This window comes from Pseudophryne corroboree, chromosome 5, assembly GCF_028390025.1.
Source record: "Pseudophryne corroboree isolate aPseCor3 chromosome 5, aPseCor3.hap2, whole genome shotgun sequence".
Lineage (NCBI taxonomy): Eukaryota > Metazoa > Chordata > Amphibia > Anura > Myobatrachidae > Pseudophryne > Pseudophryne corroboree.
The window spans coordinates 501,785,431-501,805,797 of NC_086448.1; the positions used below are offsets into that span (position 1 = coordinate 501,785,431).

The window sequence follows — 20,367 nt, forward strand, 5'->3', positions numbered from 1 at the left end:
ATACTGGGTACCGTGTTCACTATGAGAGTTTACGCAGCACAAATGCCAGGACATGGGGAATTTTAGTTGTGTTTCATATGGTCATGTGTTGTTCTATCTCTGGTCTAGATGTACGCTAATGCATTCACAGCTGCAATCTCGTATGCAGTGGATTTGCAAAATATGCTAATGCTGAAGTCACCTGAAAATGTATTGAGACGCCTACCGGCGGCTTCATAGATCCAAGCAGCTGCATACAAACATGCAGCAGTGGTCACAGATCCTTCTATAACTGACCGTCTGATTAACCATATTGTTGAGCTGAATGGCTGTGTGAACTAAGACCCATGTATTATGGGTACAGGATCACAGTTGTAGGCTGAGGCATGCCCAAAAAATGTATATTACGAAAGAGAAAGGGATTTGTCTTGGTGTGGTGCACCAGAGGCTAATAATCAACTTTTATGGATTATTTTAAAATAATTTTACATTTTAAAAACGGCAAAATACTGAAGAGAAAAAAATGAAAAGGTGAACTTGTGATATAAAATGTACTGTGTGTGAGAATACCAATGCATACAGCATGTCATCACTCTTCTGTGTGAATTATATTAAAAAAACTCAGTTACTATTGTTTCTTGTTATAATTTATAGTTTCAGTTTCCTGGTACTCTGTCTTAAAGTATTATATATTGTGATTCCCCCCTAACTCAGAGTGTGGTGCTAGTTTGCCACATAAATTGCAATGTAATTCCCCATAGGTTATACGTCACTGTCACTGGTAAGTATGTAAGCATACTTGCCTACTCTCCCGGAATGGCCGGGAGGCTCTCGAAAATCGGGTGACCCGCCCGGCCCCCCCGGAAGAGCAGGCAAGTCTCCCGATTTCAGGGGTCCCTATGCCCGTCCGCCCACTTAGTGTGTAAAGTGGGCGGTCCGGGCAGTTGATGACGCGATTCTTGCTGAATCGCGTCATCATAGCCACGCCCCCTGCGGTGTAATGCCGGCGATCACGGCATTACAGAGTGGGGGCGTGGTTTAAAGGATGTGCCACGGTAACTCTGCCCCCGGCCTGCCCCTGCCCCACCCCCGCCTCCGGTCCACCTCCTCCCCACGTCACAGCCCTCCCCTGCCCCCCTGCTGAGCCGACCTGGCTGCTCTCTCCCGCAGAGAGCAGCCAGAATGTCGGCAAGTATGTATGTAAGTAATATATGAAATCATCGGATGAACCAGTGTATGACAGTTTTTCGCATTATTTAGCCGTTTTTAAAATGTAAGATTATTTTTTTAAAAATCCATAAACATTAATTCATAGCTTCAGGTGCACCACACCAAGGCAAGTCCTTTTCTCCTTTGTAAAATATGTTCATTATCATTTGTCACGTGGTGGCACACCCCATGTATATACAAAAAATGTACGAGCTGATACTATAATACAATAAGGGGCTCTCCCTTTTCAGATTTTTTTATATAGACAATAGCCTGTGCTATTGGAATCTTCCATATTTTCATGCCCCAAAAATGGTCGGGACATGCCTGCGTTTTTGCTGCCATTCCCCGAAACAGCCCGCAAACTGTGTCTGACTGTCAATCACTTTGCAAAGCAATTCTCACTGCAAGTAGCATCACTAAGGTGCCTTGGTGTGTGCGCAGTGCAATTCTGACACATGCGCAGTCGTCCGATGATAGCACAAGTCTGTAACTATCGGCTGGCTTCTGTTTTTCTTTTGCTTTGAACTTTGATTATGATGGGGCCTTTGCACAGCTAAATGCAAGTCTATTTTGTCAAAAGATTTAGAATTTTTAGCATTACACATGCTCTGTTACCACGTGCAGGGTGGTCTTCTGTATGCCGGCGGTCGGGCTCCCGGCGCTCAGTATACCGGCGCCGGGAGCCCGACAGCCGGCATACCGACACTTATTTTCCCTCGTGGGGGTCCACGACCCCCATAGAGGGAGAATAAAATAGTGTGGCGTGCGTAGCGCGCCACCGTGCCCGTAGCATGGTGAGCGCAGCGAGCCCGCAAGGGGCTCATGTGCGCTCGCCACACTGTCGGTAAGCCGGCGGTCGGCCTCCCGGCGCCGGTATGCTGGTCGCCGAGAGCCCGACCGCCGGCCAGCCGTAGTGAACCCCACGTGCACGCACCCTATGTAATTCCAAATCATGCTCACTAAGGGGGTAAATGAGAGATGGTTGCAGATTTTGCTAGCGCAGCATATGCGACCATACTACTCAAATGCTGGGGGCCGCCCAACACAGGGCAAGGCTGCCCGGCATGTGTGGCGGCACCCCGCACTGCGATTGCAATCCGTTGGATCGAATAGAGGTCGCCCCTGTACACCCGTCGCCTGTCAATCACTATGTGATCGCATCCTTCAGGGATGCAATCACATAGTGAAGTCTAGCGCACGCGGACTACAGGCACTGAACATGTGCAGACCCTTTGGACACGGCCCTGCATGCGAACGCAGCAGCTTTGTCCATCTCTGAATAAGTCCCTAAGTCATATCTACATTAAAGGCTGAAATGGCATATCTGTGTGGCAATGGGGTATTTGCATGTAGGCTATTTTTGGTAGGGACATGTATAAGATCCGTCTAATTTAAAGCTGATTGTTTGCATGGAGGATAAGGCTGTTAAAAATGCTCACTGATAATGATAACACCTATGATGAAACCAACTTTATGGAAAGGGGATGGTGCAATTACATAGATATGTACTAGTTGGTATACAAATGAATATTCACACTTAGTCCCGTGTCCACAATGTTAGTTAACTGTGACTGACTTGCCTTTGCATCAAACCCATGATTTAATAGGACAGTCCATATCTGAAATATCATGAATTTGTGCTGGGCCAGATTAAGCATCTAGGGGCACCCCACTCCACCAGCTCCCCCCCACCTCTTGCCAGCACAGACTTTAGGGGTGGATCCAGGAAGGCCCGATAAGTACGATCCCCTTTTAACACTTCTTACCTATCCTTTACCGATGACTGCTGTAAAACTGCACAGGGCAGTGGGACATCATGCAGGGTGAGGAGAAAGAGCCTTCCACCCAGTCCAGCAGAACATGCTGGGCTGGGGAGGCTCTATGGAGGCTGCTGCTGAGTAGCAGTAGACTCCGCCCTCCCTGCATTATGTCCCACTTCTGATGTGCTGCAACACAGTAGCCAGCAGTAGTGGATAGGTAAGGAGTGTTCTGACTTATAGGCCCCGAGTAAGGGGGTGACCTAAGGCACTCACCCCGGGAAGCAGTTAGCTTCCCGACGAACGGGACCCTGGCAGTCGATATTCTGACGCCGGGATCCGGAGGGAGGACACATTCCTGGTGTCAATATACCAATGCCAAACGGGATGCCGGTATCAAGATACCGACAGCCAGCGTCAAAATACCGACAGCCGGCATCCCGAATGTCCTGACAGCGGGACGCTATGCCGTCCTGCCACAGGGGGGTTTAGATCCAGACAGCAGACCCTAAGTTAGGCTTAGGGTCCACGCACAGGAACCTTAGGCTTAGGGATCAGGGAGGGAGGGTTAGGCACGTAGATGGGGAGGTTAGGATTAGGCACCTAGCAGGGAGGGTTAGGTTTAGGTAGCAGGGAAGGGAGGGTTAGGGTTAGGCACCTAGCAGGGAGGGTTAGGGTTAGGCAGCTAGCAGGGAGGGTTAGGTTTAGGTAGCAGGGAAGGGAGGTTAGGGTTAGGCACCTAGCAGGGAGGGTTAGGGTTAGGCACCTAGCAGGGAGGGTTAGGGTTAGGCACCTAGCAGGGAGGGTTAGGGTTAGGCACCTAGCGGGGAGGGTTATGTTAGGGAAAAGATGAGGGTTAGGGTTAAGCACCTAGCGAGGAGGGTTAGGTTTAGGTAGCAGGGAAGGGAGGGTTAGCGCTAGTCACGTAGCAGGGAGTGTTAGGGTTAGGCACCACCATGGAGGGTTAGGGTAGGGAAAAGGTGAGGGTTAGGGGGTTAAATGGGGGGCTGTCAGGATTATGATGGACAGGATGCCACTGTCAGTATACGGACAGCCGGCATCCCGTCTATCAGTTTATCATACTGATCATCCTCCCCCCATTTTTAATCTGGCTCTGGATGTGTGTGTGTTTGCTGAGGAAACTACAGTAGGTTTCCCAGTTACAGAAAACAAGCAAGAGAAGGCTCTTAGCTTAAAAAAAAAGTTCTGATTTAAAGAGAAAGTTCATGAACAACTTTTTAGGGAGTAAAACCTTAAGTTCTTGCTAATATTTTTTCAAGGCATTATTAAAAGTAACAAAACACAACATACTGTACAAATGTCTTAATTTCAACTAAATAGAACAACAAATGGTTTACATATAGCCAGGACAACCAGTTATATTTCACTCTTAGGGGACTATTCATGAAGCAGTGAAAAGTGTGGAGAAGTAAGCCAGTGGAGAAGTTGCCCATGGCAACCAATCAGCTGCTCTGTATAATTTTAAAGTATGTTACTTCAATGCTGATTGGTTGCCATGGACAACTTCTCCACTGGCTTACTTCTCCACACTTTTCACTGCTTCATGAATAAACCCCTTATCTGATAACAAAATAAGGAGATTTAGGGGGACATATACTAAGCAGTGATAAAAGTGAATAAGTGAGCCAGTGGATAAGTTGCCCATGGCAACCAATCAGCTGCTCTGTATACTTTTATAGTATGCAAATTATAAATGTATTGTCAATGCTGATTGGTTGCCATGGGCAACTTCTCCGCTGGCTCACTTCTCTACTTTTATCACTGCTTAGTACATCTCCCCCACAAACTTGTATAGATTTGAAATTGCTAATTATACTTTGTGCAGTTTAGATAATGGGATTGGATAAAACAATTATATCAATGTATTCTCTGATGTATTTGATCCTATCGCTGGTAAACAGCAATTGCAGCATCTTTCTGCCATGTTTATATGGAATCAATTCAAACTTAGCAGTGAGTGTTTTCCCAGGTTTCACAGTCCCGAGCCTGTAAAAGGAACATACTAACGTTAGTACTTCAAAAGTAGATTTCAAAAGATTTTAAAAGTACATTCAAGTAAAATATAATCTGCTGTATGCCACTGTTTTCCAAATCTCAACCTGATATTTTTCTTAGTGAGCTCATATGTATCACAGGCTAAATGGGATTAAACATGGGGGAGATGTACTAAACCTTGGAGTGTGATAAAGTAGAGAGAGATAAAGAACTAGCCAATTAGCTCCTAACTGCCATGTTACACTTAGCCAGATTAAGGATGGGGGGAGGGCAGGGCATGCTGTACCTCGGACCCCCTTTTGTCAGGGGGCCCAAAGCCGAGAGGACACTGACATGGCCCCAAGCTTTCTCTCCTATGTAGCAGCAGAACCAGGCTGCCAGAATGTAAGCAGGACAGTGAGGGTCATTCCGAGCTGATAGCTAGCTGCCGTTGTTCGCAGCACAGTGATCAGGCTAAAAATCGGCATTTCTGCGCATGCGTATATTATTATTATTACATTTTATTTATAAGGCGCCACATGTGTTTCGCAGCGCCGTACAAAGGACAGTACAGGGAGACAAAACATAGCATTACAGTAAATAAATAACAGAAATAGAGTACAGGTAACAGAGCACCACACGTTCTCAAGACATAATACAGCTAAGATGTAAGTATTGATGGAGTGATCATCGTACTACTAGAGGCTGGTGGCCATAGATGGAGATGAGCCTTTACTAGCAGGATAAAGATGGTCATTGAGTAGGGGAGAGCTGCGAGTGAAATGTGTCGACACGAGGGCTTAGATAACAAGAGGAAAGAGGGCCCTGCTCCGAAGAGCTAACAATCTAGTGGGGAGGGGCGATAGACAGCTGACAAGAGGTGCAGGCAAGTGGGAGGTAGCCAGATGGCAGTATGCAAGCAAAGCTGAGGTGTTCACGGCATGAGGCAGGGGGGTGGAGGCGGGGCTTCAGCACTGGGTTATGCATCGGGAGGGTATGCTTTGATGAATAGGTGGGTTTTTAGTGCCCGTTTGAAGCTTTGCAAGGTCGGGGCGAGTCTAATGGAGCGGGGGAGTGACCGCAATGCGCACACGCGACGTACGGGTACAAAGGCCTTTGTAGTTTTGCACAGGTTCTAGGGACGTTTTCATTCGCACTGGCGGTCGCAAGAAGATTGACAGGAAAGGGGCGTTTCTGGGTGTCAACTGACCGTTTTCAGGGAGTGCTAAGGAAAACGCAGGCGTGCCAGGGAAAACGCAGGCGTGGCCTCGGCGAACGCTGGGCGGGTGTGTGACGTCAAAAGCCATCCCTCCAACGTTAGAATCAACGCACACAAAGAGTAAGTCCAGGGCTGGTCTTGTTTTGCACAAAATGTTTTTGCAGGCGCTCTGCTGCACAGGCAGTCGCACTTCTGCAAAGCGAAAATACACTACTAGTGGGCGGCGACTATGCGTTTGCACGGCTGCTAAAAACTGCTAGCGAGCGAACAAGTCGGAATGACCAGCATTATGCAGTGCAGGCAGAGACAAAGGAGTATCAGATTTCATGAGCTTACTATGGAGCTTTCCAATCAGAGGAGAGATGGGAGGGTGGAGAAAACTGTATGTGACACAGGGTCACATACAGGGTCACTGCCTGGGTGTCTGTGTACTGTGTAACCTGTTATCTAATGAAGGTCTAGAGAGAGAGCGCCTGAGTCCTGTCCCAGTGTGTAACTAGTACAGAGGCTGCTGCTAATCTTGTGACAAGATAAATGATAGATTTTATTTTTAAGCGTACAGTATTTTAAGATATTTTGGGGTATATGCAATTGCGGTCGAATTCCCGAAAATGTCGAAAAACGGGACATTTTCGCCCCCCCAAAAAATTCGACAATGCAATACAGTACTTTTCGTCAAAAAAACGGACTTTCCAAATTCGACTTTTTGAAATTCGACATTTGACAAATTCGACATTTCTGCAATGGTACAAATGCGGCATTTCGACAAAAGTATATTCAATTGAAGATTGTAAATTCGACAACAGTGCTTTTAGACAGTAAATTCGTCATTTTCAATCCGCCACACTTTGCTGGCGGAATGTAATAAAAAATTTTAAAAACATGTTTTTTTTGTGTTTTTTTTATTGGTAATAGCATATCTATTTATATTAGAAGGGATTAGGTACTTGGTTTGTCTATTTAGGAGGCATAAGTATTATTTATATATTTTTAAAAATATTTTTATTTTATTTTTATTTTTTAATGGAATGGGGTAAAAATCAGGAAAAAAAATGCGTGGGGTCCCCCCCTCCTAAGCATAACCAGCCTCGGGCTCTTTGAGCCGGTCCTGGTTGCCAAAATATGGGGAAAAAATGACCGGGGATCCCCCGTATTTTAACAACCAGCACCGGGCTCTTCGCCTGGTCCTGGTGCAAAAAATACGGGGGACAAAAAGAGTAGGGGTCCCCCATATTTTTTGTACCAGCACTGGGCTCCACTAGCTGGACAGATAATGCCACAGCCGGGGGTCACTTTTATACAGCGCCCTGCGGCCGTGGCATTAAATACCCAACTAGTCACCCCTGGCCGGGGTACCCTGGAGGAGTGGGGACCCCTTCAATCAAGGGGTCCCCCCCCAGCCACCCAAGGGCCAGGGGTGAAGCCCGAGGCAGTCCCCCCCATCCAAGGGCTGTGGATGGGGGACTGATAGCCTTGTTGAAAATGTAAGAATATTGGGTTTTTGCAGAAGAACTACAAGTCCCAGCAAGCCTCCCACACAAGCCGGTACTTGGAGAACCACAAGTACCAGCATGCGGGGAGGAAACGGGCCCGCTGGTACCTGTTGTTCTACTGCAAAAAAAATACCCAAATAAAAACAGGACACAGACACCGTGAAAGTATAACTTTATTACATACATGCCGACACACATACTTACCTATGTTGTATTGACACGCCGACTCTGGCCACGTCTCCAATGTCAACGTCCGGGGTACCTGAAAATAAAATTATACTCACCTGATCCAGTGTCCGGTTCTTTTATTGTAATCCACGTACTTGGCAAAACAAAAAAACGCATTTACCAGAACCAGACAGACTGAAAGGGGTCCCATGTTTACACATGGGACCCCTTTCCCCGAATGCAGAGACCCCCCGTGACTCCTGTCACAGAAGGTCCCTTCAGCCAATCAGGAAGCTCCACTTCGTGGCACTCTCCTGATTGGCTTTGCTCGTCTGAGCTGGCAGACATGTTTACATGACAGACGTGTAAACATGGGACCCCTTTCAGTCCGTCTGGTTCGGGTAAATGCGTTTTTTTGTTTTGCCAAGTACGTGGATTATAATAAAAGAACTGGACACTGGATCAGGTGAGTATAATTTTATTTTCAGGTACCCCGGACGTCGACATTGGAGACGTGGCCAGAGTCGGCGTGCCAACATAGGTAAGTATGTGTGTCGGCATGTGTGAAATAAAGTTGTATTTTCACGGTGTGCGTGTCCTGTTTTTATTTGGGTATTTTTTTTTGCAGTAGAACTACAGGTACCAGCGGCCCCGTTTCCCCCCCGCATATTGGTACTTGTGGTTCTCCAAGTACCGGCTTGCGGGGGAGGCTTGCTGGGACTTGTAGTTCTTCTGCAAAAAACAATATTCTTACATTTTCAACAAGGCTATCAGCCCCCCATCCGCAGCCCTTGGATGGGGGGGGCAGCCTCTGGCTTCACCCCTGGCCCTTGGGTGGCTGGGGGGGGACCCCTTGATTGAAGGGGTCCCCACTCCTCCAGGGTACCCCGGCCAGGGGTGACTAGTTGGGTATAAAATGCCACGGCCGCAGGGCGCTATATAAAAGTGACCCCCGGCTGTGGCATTATCTGTCCAGCTAGTGGAGCCCGGTGCTGGTACAAAAAATATGGGGGACCCCCTACTCTTTTTGTCCCCCGTATTTTTTGCACCAGGACCAGGTGCAGAGCCCGGTGCTGGTTGTTAAAATACGGGGGATCCCCTGTCATTTTTTCCCCGTATTTTGGCAACCAGGACCGGCACAAAGAGCCCGAGGCTGGTTATGCTTAGGAGGGGGCAACCCACGCAAATTTTTTTCGGGTTTTTTACCGTTTTTTAAACATTTTTAAAAATCTAATCAAAATCCGTCAAATCGGCCGTTTTTCGACAGCGGGACTGTCGAATTCGTTTTTTATTGAATATGTTGAATTCCGGCACCCACCTGCCGGAATTCGACGGTCGAATTGTGTCGAATTTAAAAACGGGCGAAAAAGTGCCGCAATTCGCCCGGAATTGCATATACCCCTTTAAGTTGTCGTTGTTCCACTACAATAAAATTTTATAAAATAGTTTAATAATGTCTGGGTACTGTTTATAGTTCCACCTAATTGAAAGACAACTATTAGTTTACATCTAATATACACAATCCGTACCGCCCAATATGATTCATTCCAGGAGGGACAAAATGCTCTCTACCTGGACTTCCTTCTTAGTTTATGATTGCAACCACCTGTATTGAAATACCTTTCTTATTAATTAAATAGTTCAAAACAGGTGACACCACACATATATATTAAGAGGGAAGACCAGGTAGAGAGCAATTTGTCCCTCCTGTAATGGGTCATGTTGGGAGGTATTCACAATCTAATATACCTCCAAGGCCCCTCCCCCTCCAACTGGGTCCCCCTGTCTTAAGTGCCCCAGGCACCCCCAAGCCTTAAGCCGGCCCTGATGTTACAGGCTGTGTTTGAAAAATGACAAGGCTTAGTGCTATTTGGAACTTACAAAATTCGCCAATCAGACATATCCCTTGCAGGCTTAGCACCACAATCTTCTTTCATATTATCTAATACCCCTTTCACATCTCCAAAGCCGGATCCCACCTGGGAATTGGAAACGGGTCATTCCCGGGTGGGATCCGGCATTGGAGACTCTCCTACCTCTTTCTGCTGGCTTCCAGACCCTGCAATATGCCGAGTCGGTTGCCATAGCGGCGGGGGGCGGAGCTGGCAGCAGAGGCGGAGGTGGAGGCGGCGCTGGGAGATGAGCTCATCTCAGCGCCGCATTCCCTATCTTGTAAACGGGTCCCGGATCGGTTCGACACGGGAATCTGTTTACAGAGCCACTGACCCGGTATTTAACCCGGGAATAACACTGCTTATAACCCAGGTTGAATTACCGGGTCAGGCAACCCGGGAAATCCGACATGGCGCTTTGACACCGCACACTGACCCATGTCAACCTGGCAATATGCCGGGTCGATACCGGGTTATTTGTGCGGTGTGAAAAGGGTATAATATATCTGATCAAATGCTGGTGTTTTTAAATTCCTAAGCCCAGCAGGACATCGATAACATCAGGCAGCCAGTAGTGGGAGACAGATATGCAACACTGGGCAGTCTTTGGGGACATGCTAAATCTAGGTAATGCCTCACCATTCATAAGTTTAGGTTACTTAACATAGTCATAAATTTCTATTCTGCTATACAAGCAAGATTCATGTTATAATTAGAGATGTGTTGCGGGCACTTTTCGTGTTTTGGTTTTGGATCTGGATCCCCGCTTGTATTTTGGATCTGGACAGGTTTTGCCAAAACCACCCTTTCGGGTTTTGGTTTTGAATCTGGATGAGTTTTGAAAAAAACATAAAAACAGCTAAAATCACAGAATTTGGGGGTAATTTTGATCCTACGGTATTATTAACCTCAATAACATTCAATTTCACTCATTTCCAGTCTATTCTGAACACCTCACACCTCACAATATTGTTTTTAGGGCAAAAGATTGCACCCATGTCGCTGAATGACTAAGCTAAGCGACACAAGTTGGCGGCGCAAACACCTGGCCCGTCTAGGAGTGGCACTACAGTGGCAGACAGGATGGCACTTTTAAAAACTATGCCCCAAAGAGCACATAATGCAAAGACAAAAAAAAGAGGTGCAAGATGGAATTGTCCTTGGGCCCTCCCACCCACCTTTTGTTGTATAAACAGGACATGCACACTTTAACAAACCAATAATTTCAGTGACAGGGTCTGCCACATGACTGTGGCTGAAATGCTTGGTTTGTTTGGGCCCCCACAAAAAAAGAAGCAATTAATCCCCCCCCCCCCCCAAAAAAAAGGAGCAATTAATCTCTCCTTGCACAAACTGGCTCTGCAGAGGCAAGATGTCATCCTCATACTCCAATTCCTCCCCCTTTTCAGTGTGTACATCCTTATCCTGACAGAGTATTAATTTGTCCCCACTGAAATCCACCATCACAGGTCCCTGTGTAGTTTCTGGAGGCAATTGCTGGTAAAGGTCTTCCTGGTGGAATTTTTAATTAATTTTGATGGACATAATCTTCTCCACATTTTGTGAAAGTAACCTCCTACGCCGATTGTTGACAAGGTTACCGGCTGCACTAAACACTCTTTCGGAGTACACACTGGATGGGGGGCAACTTAGGTAAAATAAAGCCAGTTTGTACAAGGGCCTCCAAATTGCCTCTTTTCCTGCCAGTATACATACGGACTGTCTGACATGTCTACTTGGATGCTGTCACCGATACAATCCTGCACCATTCTTTACATATGCAGTGACAGTAGACATGTCAGTAATTGTTGGCAGGTCTTCAGTCTGGACCAGATGTCAACATTTGCTCCTATCTGCCCTGCATCACCGCCAGTGGGTGGGCTAGGACATTTTATCCTTTTCCTCGCAGCCCCAGTTGCGGGAAAAAATGAAGGAGGAGCTGTTGACGGGTCAAGTTCCACCTGAGTTGACAATTTTCTCACCAGCAAGTCTTTGAACCTCTGCAGACTTGTGTCTGCTGGAAAGAGAGATACAACGTAGGCTTTAAACCTAGGATCAAGCACAGTGGCCAAAATGTAGTGCTCTGATTTCAACAGATTGACCACCCTTGAATCCTGACAAAACGAATGAAGGGCTCCACCACAAGTCCCACATACTTAGCAGAGTCGCTCCGTATTAGCTCCTCCTTCAATTTCTCCAGCTGCTTCTGCAAAAGCCTGATGAGGGGAATGACCTGACTCAAGTTGGCAGTGTCTGAACTGACTTCACGTGTGGCAAGTTTGAAGGGTTGGAGAACCTTGCACAAGACGGAAATCATTCTCCACTGCGCTTGAGTCAGGTGCATTCCCCCTCCTTTTCCTATATCGTAGGTGGATGTATAGGCTTGAATGGCCTTTTGCTTCTCCTCCATCCTCTGAAGCAAATAGAGTGTTGAATTCCACCTCGTTACCACCTCTTGCTTCAGGTGATGGCAGGTTCAGGAGTGCTTGCTGGCGCTCCAGTCTTCGGCAAGCAGTGGCAGAATGCCGAAAGTGGCCCGCAATTTTTCGGGCCACCGACAGCATCTCCTGCACGCCCCTGTCATTGAAAAAAAAATTCTGCATCATCAAATTAATTGTATGTGCAAAACATGGGACGTGCTGGAATTTGCCCATATGCAATGCACGCACAATGCGCCTAATTCAGATCTGTTTGCTCGCTAGCGGTTTTTGCTGCACACTGATCAGGTAACTACTGCACATGCGTATGCACTGTAATGCGCAGGCGCGCCTTCTGGATACAAAGTGGATCGTTGTTGTGCACTGGTTCTAGCAAAGAAACCATTTGAACAGCCGTTCACAAGGAGATTGACAGGAAGAGGGCGATTGTGGGTGGCAACTGATTGTTTTCTGGGAGTGGTTGGAAAAATGCAGGCGTGTCAAAGAGTTTGCAGGGCGGGTGTCTGACGTCAATTCCGGGCTCGAATAGGCTGAAGTGATCGTCCATCAACTGTCTAAATCCCAGTGCACTAATGGCGGATACCGAACACATGTCTAACACCAGCATAGTTGTTATGGCCTCAGTAATACGCTTTGCAACAGGGTGACTGCTGTCATATTTAATCTTCCTCGCAAAGGACTGTTGGACATTCAATTGCTTAGTAGAAGTAGTACAAGTGGTTTTCTGACTTCCCCTCTTGGATGACGATTGACTCCCAGCTGCAACAACAGCAGCAGCAGCAGTAGGCGTACCACTCAAGGATCCTCCGGAGGAATCCTGGGTAGGAGAGGACTCATCAGTCATGCCAGTTACATGGCCTGCAGGACTTCTTATGTTCCTGACTGAGGAGGAAATTAATGTTGAGGGAGTTGGTGGTATGGATTGCAGGAGCTTGGGTACAACAGGAAGAAGGGAAGTTTCTGAACTTGACAATGACTTCTGATGATGTGCTGCTGGTGACGTATAAGGGAGGATGTTCCTAGGTTGTTAACATCCTTACCCCTACTTATTATGGATTGACAAAGACAACACACGGGTTGACACCTGTTGTCCGGATTTGTGGAGAAATAATTCCACTACAAAGAGGTGGCTTTTTTGGTATTTTGCCCAGGCATGACAATGGGCTTTCTCATCTCACGGACAACAACTGTCTCCACTGGTGCCTTATTAAAACAAACCACATCACCATCAGAATCCTCCTCGTCAACTTCCTCCTCAGCGCCAGCTACACTTATATCCTCCTCATTCTGGTGTACATCTACAGTGACATCCTCAATCTCAATATCAGCAACTGGACTGGCAGTTCTCAGCACTTGTAGGGGGCGTGCAAATGGTGGTAGGAGCCTCCTCTTTCCATACAGTAGTTGTTTTTTCCTGTGCTTTAACAAGCTTAATTTTTTAAATTTTTCGAGAAGGAGGAGGGTTTCCATCCTAATGAGAAGCTGAGCCACCAGTCATGAACATAGGCCAAGGCCTTAGCCTTTCCTTGCCACTTTGTATCGTGAATGGCATATTGTCAATTTTACGTTTCTCGTCAGACAATTTCCTTTTTTTTTCTGATTATTAATTTTTGCTTCTTGGATTTTAGATGCCCTCTATGACATCGGGCATCAGCAGACAAAGTTGATGGAATTTCATCGTCAATGTCATGACTGGTGGCAGCAGCAGCTTCAGCACTAATACTAGGAACTGGAAGTGGTTCCTGATCTTCCACTATTTTGTCCTCCAAATTGTTGTTCTCCATTTCACAGGACACCACCAGAGTCGGCGCCACCATTAGGCAGCTGCCTATGGGGGTTATTCCAAGTTGATCATAGCTGTGCTAAATTTAGCACAGCTACGATCGGGATCATAGACATGCGGGGGGACGCCCATCACAGGGCTATCCTGCCCCACATGTCACTGCCAGCCCCCCTACAGAAGTGCAAAAGCAGCTTTTGCACTTTAGGAGTAGCTCCCGGCCAGCACAGCTTTAACGCGCTGGCCGGGAGCTACTCGTTGCTTCCTGGCCTGCAGCAGCTGTGTGTGATGTCACGCAGCCGCTGCGGCCTGCCCCCTGCATGGTCCGGCCATGCCTGCGTTGGCCGGACCTTGCCCACGAAACGGTGGCTAAATGCCCCCCCCTCGCACAGCGACCGCCTCTGCCTGTCAATCAGGCAGAGGCGATCGTAGCGGTCCAATGGCCGTCGGGCGCCGGCGCATGCGCAGTTCCAACCTGATCGGCTGCTGTGCGAAAACGCACAGCACCGATCAGGTCAGAATGACCCCCAATGAGCGCTGGCCACTGGAGGGCAGCACCGCACTCTACTGATAAATGATGCCTTTATTATTCCCTTAGCTGAGCTCCTCCTCTTCTATAAGAGATGAGGAGCAGGGATACCGCGGCCGCCCACAGTTATCCTCTAGTAAGTGTAACCCATCAGTTCTATGCAACTAAAGCAGTGTGCTGGTGGTTAGCCAGCTTTTATAATATACAGTGTTACTGTAGCATGGTCTGCTCCTCTCTCTTCAGTCCTCTTTGAGTCCCCCCCCCCCTGCGTAATAGCACCCAGCATATTCCTGCACCATATGACAACTGTACACTCGTATATTCATCGATTTTACCCCTCTTGTTACCAGCCTTCCTCTTCCATTGCATCCCGCATATTACAGAACCTAACACCTACCCCCCAACCGCGATTACAACTTCCACTCTGCGATCACATACCCTGCATATTTTCCCCACCACTACCCGTCATGATCGCAACGTGCAGATCCTCGCTGCGGCCACTGTAAAAGAGTCACCTGCACAAGGGGTCTGTCTACCTGCTGCACCATCAGGCAGATTGATTGGTGGTGTGAGCTCAGGAACCTACAGCCAGTGGTGTAACAAGGATGGCTGGGTCAGGCAGGGCAAGTGACCTTAGCGACAATGCGAGGGAGGAGACTGTGCGGATTGCAGAGGCATGGTGAGGCTACTACAATATGGGGATCAGGACATGAGACTGACTGTCTGACTGTACGGTATACCTTATCAGGAGCCAGGCTGCCTCAGTGTGTGACAGGTGACCTTCGGCTACTTCAGTGAGTGAGTAATCTGATCTCTCTCTGTCTGGCAAATCTCATGCTGGTAGGGAGGGACAGTTTGCAAACTACTTGCCATTTTACAAGTATATTCAAACACTTTTAAATACACTTGTGACAAGTAGTTAGAAGACTGTCCCTTACCTCCTGCATGAGTGTGATACCTAGCAGACAGGGAGAAAGGGGTCCCGATCGATCGCCATCTCTACCAACAGTGTGCACCAGTGGGAGACCTATACTTTTTAATGATTGTTGTATGCTGCACCATTTTATTTGTAATGTTTGGACCATTTGATTTGTAATTAATGTTGGCAGGTCCCCCACTCCCTCAGGAGTCAGGATTTTTGACTGCAGCCCTATGCAGCAGATAATAGATTTGTCCCTCCCTCATATTTCTTCCCCTCCCTACCATTTCTCTCCATATTGCCTCCTGGACACCTCTCTCCTTTTGTCTAAATGGCAGAGATAACCTAGTTGCAAGCTGCTGCGCTATGGCTCCTCGACTTATAAGCAAGTAACCAACAGAGCTAATCTGAATGAAGAAAGCAGTGAGGATAGGGTCTGCCAGCAAGTAGTAAGGTGATAAGTGTAATGTAATGTGCATCCACTGCCCATGACTGTTGAATACTTTAAGAGGGGAATCTAATTAAGGATGAAGGATGCGAGTTGCCGTCGCGGTGGCGTTGAAATGTCGGTAGCAGCACTGCATCTCGCACCTCTAATGGCCCTTTCTTTTATGTCCTAGAGCAGGCATGTCCAAACTGCGGCCCTCCAGCTGTTGAGAAACTACACATCCCAGCATGCCCTGACACAGCTTTAGCAGTCTCTGACAGCAAAACTGTGTCAGGGCATGCTGGAATATGTAGTTTCACAACATCTGGAGGGCCACAGTTTGGACATGCCTGTCCTAGAGGATGCTGGGGTCCACATTAGTAGCATGTGGTATAGACGGGTCCACTAGGAGCCACTGGCACTTTAAGAGTTTAATAGTGTGGGCTGGCTCCTCCCTCTATGCCCCTCCTACCAGACTCAGTTTAGAAAATGTGCCCGGAGGAGCCGGTCACAGATAGTTTTTCTAGTTTTATTTTTTTCATTAGAGTTTAGGCACAGGGAGGCTGCTGGCAACAGCCTCCCTGCTTCATGGGACTTAGGGGGGCAGTAGTGTCCAACCCTGAGAGGTTAATGGCCACTATCTCGGTTGACAGGACATTGAGCTCCTGAAGGTGATGATCGCTAGCCGCCCGAGGCGACCGCTCACTCCCGCAGTGAGTCACCGGCAACCCAACAAGCGGGGAGCCGGTGTGAATGGCGGCAACAGGGTAGGAGCGCATTACTAACTGAACTCCAGAGAGCTCAGCAGTACGCAGAGCGGCGCTATGAGGGGCGCCCTGAGCCAGCGCAGATACCCTACACTGGTCACTCAAGGCTATCAGGGACCTCGGTAACGCTGCTAGCAAAATCTTCAGGCCAGTATAATCTTTTGAAAATGCTGGAAGAGGCGCCATTTCCAGGGGGTGGAGCTTCTCCTCAGAGCGGACCCAGCAGCATTCAGCGCCATTTTCTCCCTGCAAATACAGCACCAAAGACGCTGACAGGGAGTGCTGTCCCTCCACACGACTCCAGCTATCCTGTGCGGCACCAGGGGGTTGTAGAAAGGGGGGGGGGGGATTGTGTATTATCTGTGCAGTCTATTAAGGTACACAGTCAGTGCTAGGTTAGTTATACTGCCTAATTGAGCGCCTTGTGTGTGCTGGCTCCAAGCTCAGTGTTTATCTGAAGGTACTTGGGGGGGAAACTGTGACATTTTCCTGTGTGAGTGTGGTGTATGTTTTCTCACATAGCCATGTCCAGGGGCTCTGTGTCTTATGCTGCAGAGGACGTTTCATCCCCAGAGGAATCCATTCCATGTACTGTAATGTATTGTCTCAGATTCCTATTACTGAGCCAGAATGGCTGACTTCTATTAAGAGAATGATCTACTAGGGTAGCTCATACTGAGACTGAAACTCAGGTTTTAGAGAATTCTATGGCAGTTCGGTCAGGTTCTGTTCCTATTCCTTCTAAACCCCCTAGCATATACCCGAAGAAACATGCACTTGCCCAGATTATGCAAGATGACACGGATACCGACTCTGACATGGCAGACGGTGACGGGGATGTGCTGAGAGGGGCGGCATCCCTGGCTAAGGGGGTGCAGCTCATGATTGAGGCCATTAGAGATGTGTTAAACATTACTGACACACCACCTGAGCAGGTTAAGGAGGCTTACTTCACAGACAATAAGAAAGCCTTGCTAACCTTCCCTGCGTCTAAATAATTAAATGCTTTATTTGAAAAATCCTGGGAAACCCCGGAGAAAAAATTCCAGATCCCCAAGAGGGTTCTGGTTGCTTTTCCTTTCCCTGAGGAGGATAGAAAAAGATGGGAAAACCCACCCATAGTTGACGCATCTGTCTCCAGACTGTCAAAAAAGCTGGTTCTACCGCGTTAAAAGAACCGGCTGATTGTAAGATTGACACTACGCTCAAATCCATATACACTGCTTCAGGGGTGGCGTTAAGGCCTACTATTGCCTGTGCATGGATCTCAAAAGCTATAGTAAAGTGGTCAGGCACGTTACTAGAGGACTTTGATACAATGGATAAAAGTGACATTGAACTGTTTTTATGTAACATACAGGATTCTGCAGGATTCATAGTGGAATCCATGAAGGACCTGGGTACGCTGAATGCAAGGATATCTTCCATGTCTGTCTCAGCTCGCAGGGGACTCTGGCTATGCCAATGGTCGGCAGACATGGAATCCAGGAGAAGTGTGGAGAACCTACCCTACACAGGTCAGGCTCTATATGGGGAAGCGTTGGATGTGTGGATTTCCACGGCAACCGCGGGTAAGTCACCTTTTCTTCCCTCAGCTACGCCTTCTACGAATAAACCCTTTTCTTCATCTGCATCGTAGTCCTTTCGGACCGCTAAGACAAATTAGCCCAAGCCTCCTACCACCTTCTTTAGAGGTGGGTATTCGAAATCCAAAAAGCCTTCACATGCAGGCTCCCAGGACTAGAAGCCTGCTTCTGGTTCCTCAAAAGCCTCAGCATGACGGTTGACTGCACAGTCTGGAGGATGGACTGGTGGGTGCGAGGCTCAGAAGTTTCAGCCACGTCTGGGTGTCATTCACCCTGGATCCCTGGGTAGGATATTGTGTCCCAGGGGTACAGACTGGAATTTCAAGAACTCCCACCTCACCGGTTCTTCAAATCAGGCTTACCAGCTCTACTGACAGACAGGGCTATCCTACAGGAAGCCATCCAAAAATTGGAAAAGTCAGAGGTCATTGTTCCAGTTCCACCTCATATGCAAAATATGGGTTACTATTTAAACCTTTTCGTGGTACCGAAACCAGATGGTTCGGTCAGACCGATTTTGAACTTGAAGTCGTTAAACCCTTTTCTCTATCGTCCTAGTGGATGCTGGGGTTCCTGAAAGGACCATGGGGAATAGCGGCTCCGCAGGAGACAGGGCACAAAAGTAAAGCTTTCCGATCAGGTGGTGTGCACTGGCTCCTCCCCCTATGACCCTCCTCCAAGCCAGTTAGATTTTTGTGCCCGGCCGAGAAGGGTGCAATCTAGGTGGCTCTCCTAAAGAGCTGCTTAGAAAAGTTTAGCTTAGGTTTTTTATTTTACAGTGAGTCCTGCTGGCAACAGGATCACTGCAACGAGGGACTTAGGGGAGAAGAAGTGAACTCACCTGCGTGCAGGATGGATTGGCTTCTTGGCTACTGGACATCAGCTCCAGAGGGACGATCACAGGTACAGCCTGGATGGTCACCGGAGCCTTGCCGCCGGCCCCCTTGCAGATGCTGAAGTAAGAAGAGGTCCAGAATCGGCGGCAGAAGACTCCTCAGTCTTCTAAAGGTAGCGCACAGCACTGCAGCTGTGCGCCATTTTCCTCTCAGCACACTTCACACGGCAGTCACTGAGGGTGCAGGGCGCTGGGAGGGGGGCGCCCTGGGAGGCAAATGAATACCTATTTTGGCTAAAAATACCTCACATATAGCCTCCGGAGGCTATATGGAGATATTTAACCCCTGCCAGAATCCGTTAAGAGCGGGAGACGAGGCCGCCGAAAAAGGGGCGGGGCCTATCTCCTCAGCACACAGCGCCATTTTCCCTCACAGAAAGGCTGGAGGGAAGGCTCCCAGGCTCTCCCCTGCACTGCACTACAGAAACAGGGTTAAAACAGAGAGGGGGGGCACTAATTTGGCGTTAGAAATATATAAAAAAGATGCTATAAGGGAAAACACTTATATAAGGTTGTCCCTATATAATTATAGCGTTTTTGGTGTGTGCTGGTAAACTCTCCCTCTGTCTCTCCAAAGGGCTAGTGGGTCCTGTCCTCTATCAGAGCATTCCCTGTGTGTGTGCTGTGTGTCGGTACGTGTGTGTCGACATGTATGAGGACGATGTTGGTGAGGAGGCGGAGCAATTGCCTGTAATGGTGATGTCACTCTCTAGGGAGTCAACACCGGAATGGATGGCTTATTTAGGGAATTACGTGATAATGTCAACACGCTGCAAGGTCGGTTGACGACATGAGACGGCCGACAAACAATTAGTACCGGTCCAGACGTCTCAAAAACACCGTCAGGGGTTTTAAAACGCCCGTTTACTTTAGTCGGTCGACACAGACACAGACAGGGACACTGAATCCAGTGTCGACGGTGAATAAACAAACGTATTCCTTATTAGGGCCACACGTTAAAGGCAATGAAGGAGGTGTTTCATATTTCTGATACTACAAGTACCACAAAAGAGGGTATTATGTGGGATGTGAAAAAACTACCATAGTTTTTCCTGAATCAGATAAATTAAATAAAGTGTGTGATGATGCGTGGGTTCCCCCCGATAGAAAATTATGGGCGGTATACCCTTTCCCGCCAGAAGTTAGGGCGCGTTGGGAAACACCCCTTAGGGTGGATAAGGCGCTCACACGCTTATCAAAACAAGTGGCGGTACCGTCTATAGATAGGGCCGTCCTCAAGGACCAGCTGACAGGAGGCTGGAAAATATCATAAAAAGTATATACACACATACTGGTGTTATACTGCGACCA

General features: G+C 47.9%; 1 protein-coding gene across 2 annotated transcripts in view; it reads right to left on the reverse strand.

Moving 5' to 3' along the window:
* LOC134927912 (protein-glutamine gamma-glutamyltransferase 5-like) overlaps positions 1 to 20,367 on the reverse strand; it is a 352,569-nt gene that overhangs the window by 100,901 nt on the left and 231,301 nt on the right. Inside the window, exon 13 of one of the 2 annotated variants that reach the window (XM_063923026.1) lies at positions 4,733 to 4,955. The exons of the other annotated variant lie outside the window; for it this stretch is intronic. Within the exon in view, the coding sequence (XP_063779096.1) occupies positions 4,796 to 4,955 (160 nt within the window). The 3' untranslated portion in view covers positions 4,733 to 4,795. Of the gene's footprint in view, positions 1 to 4,732; positions 4,956 to 20,367 lie in introns of those variants that run through there. 2 annotated transcript variants of the gene reach the window in all.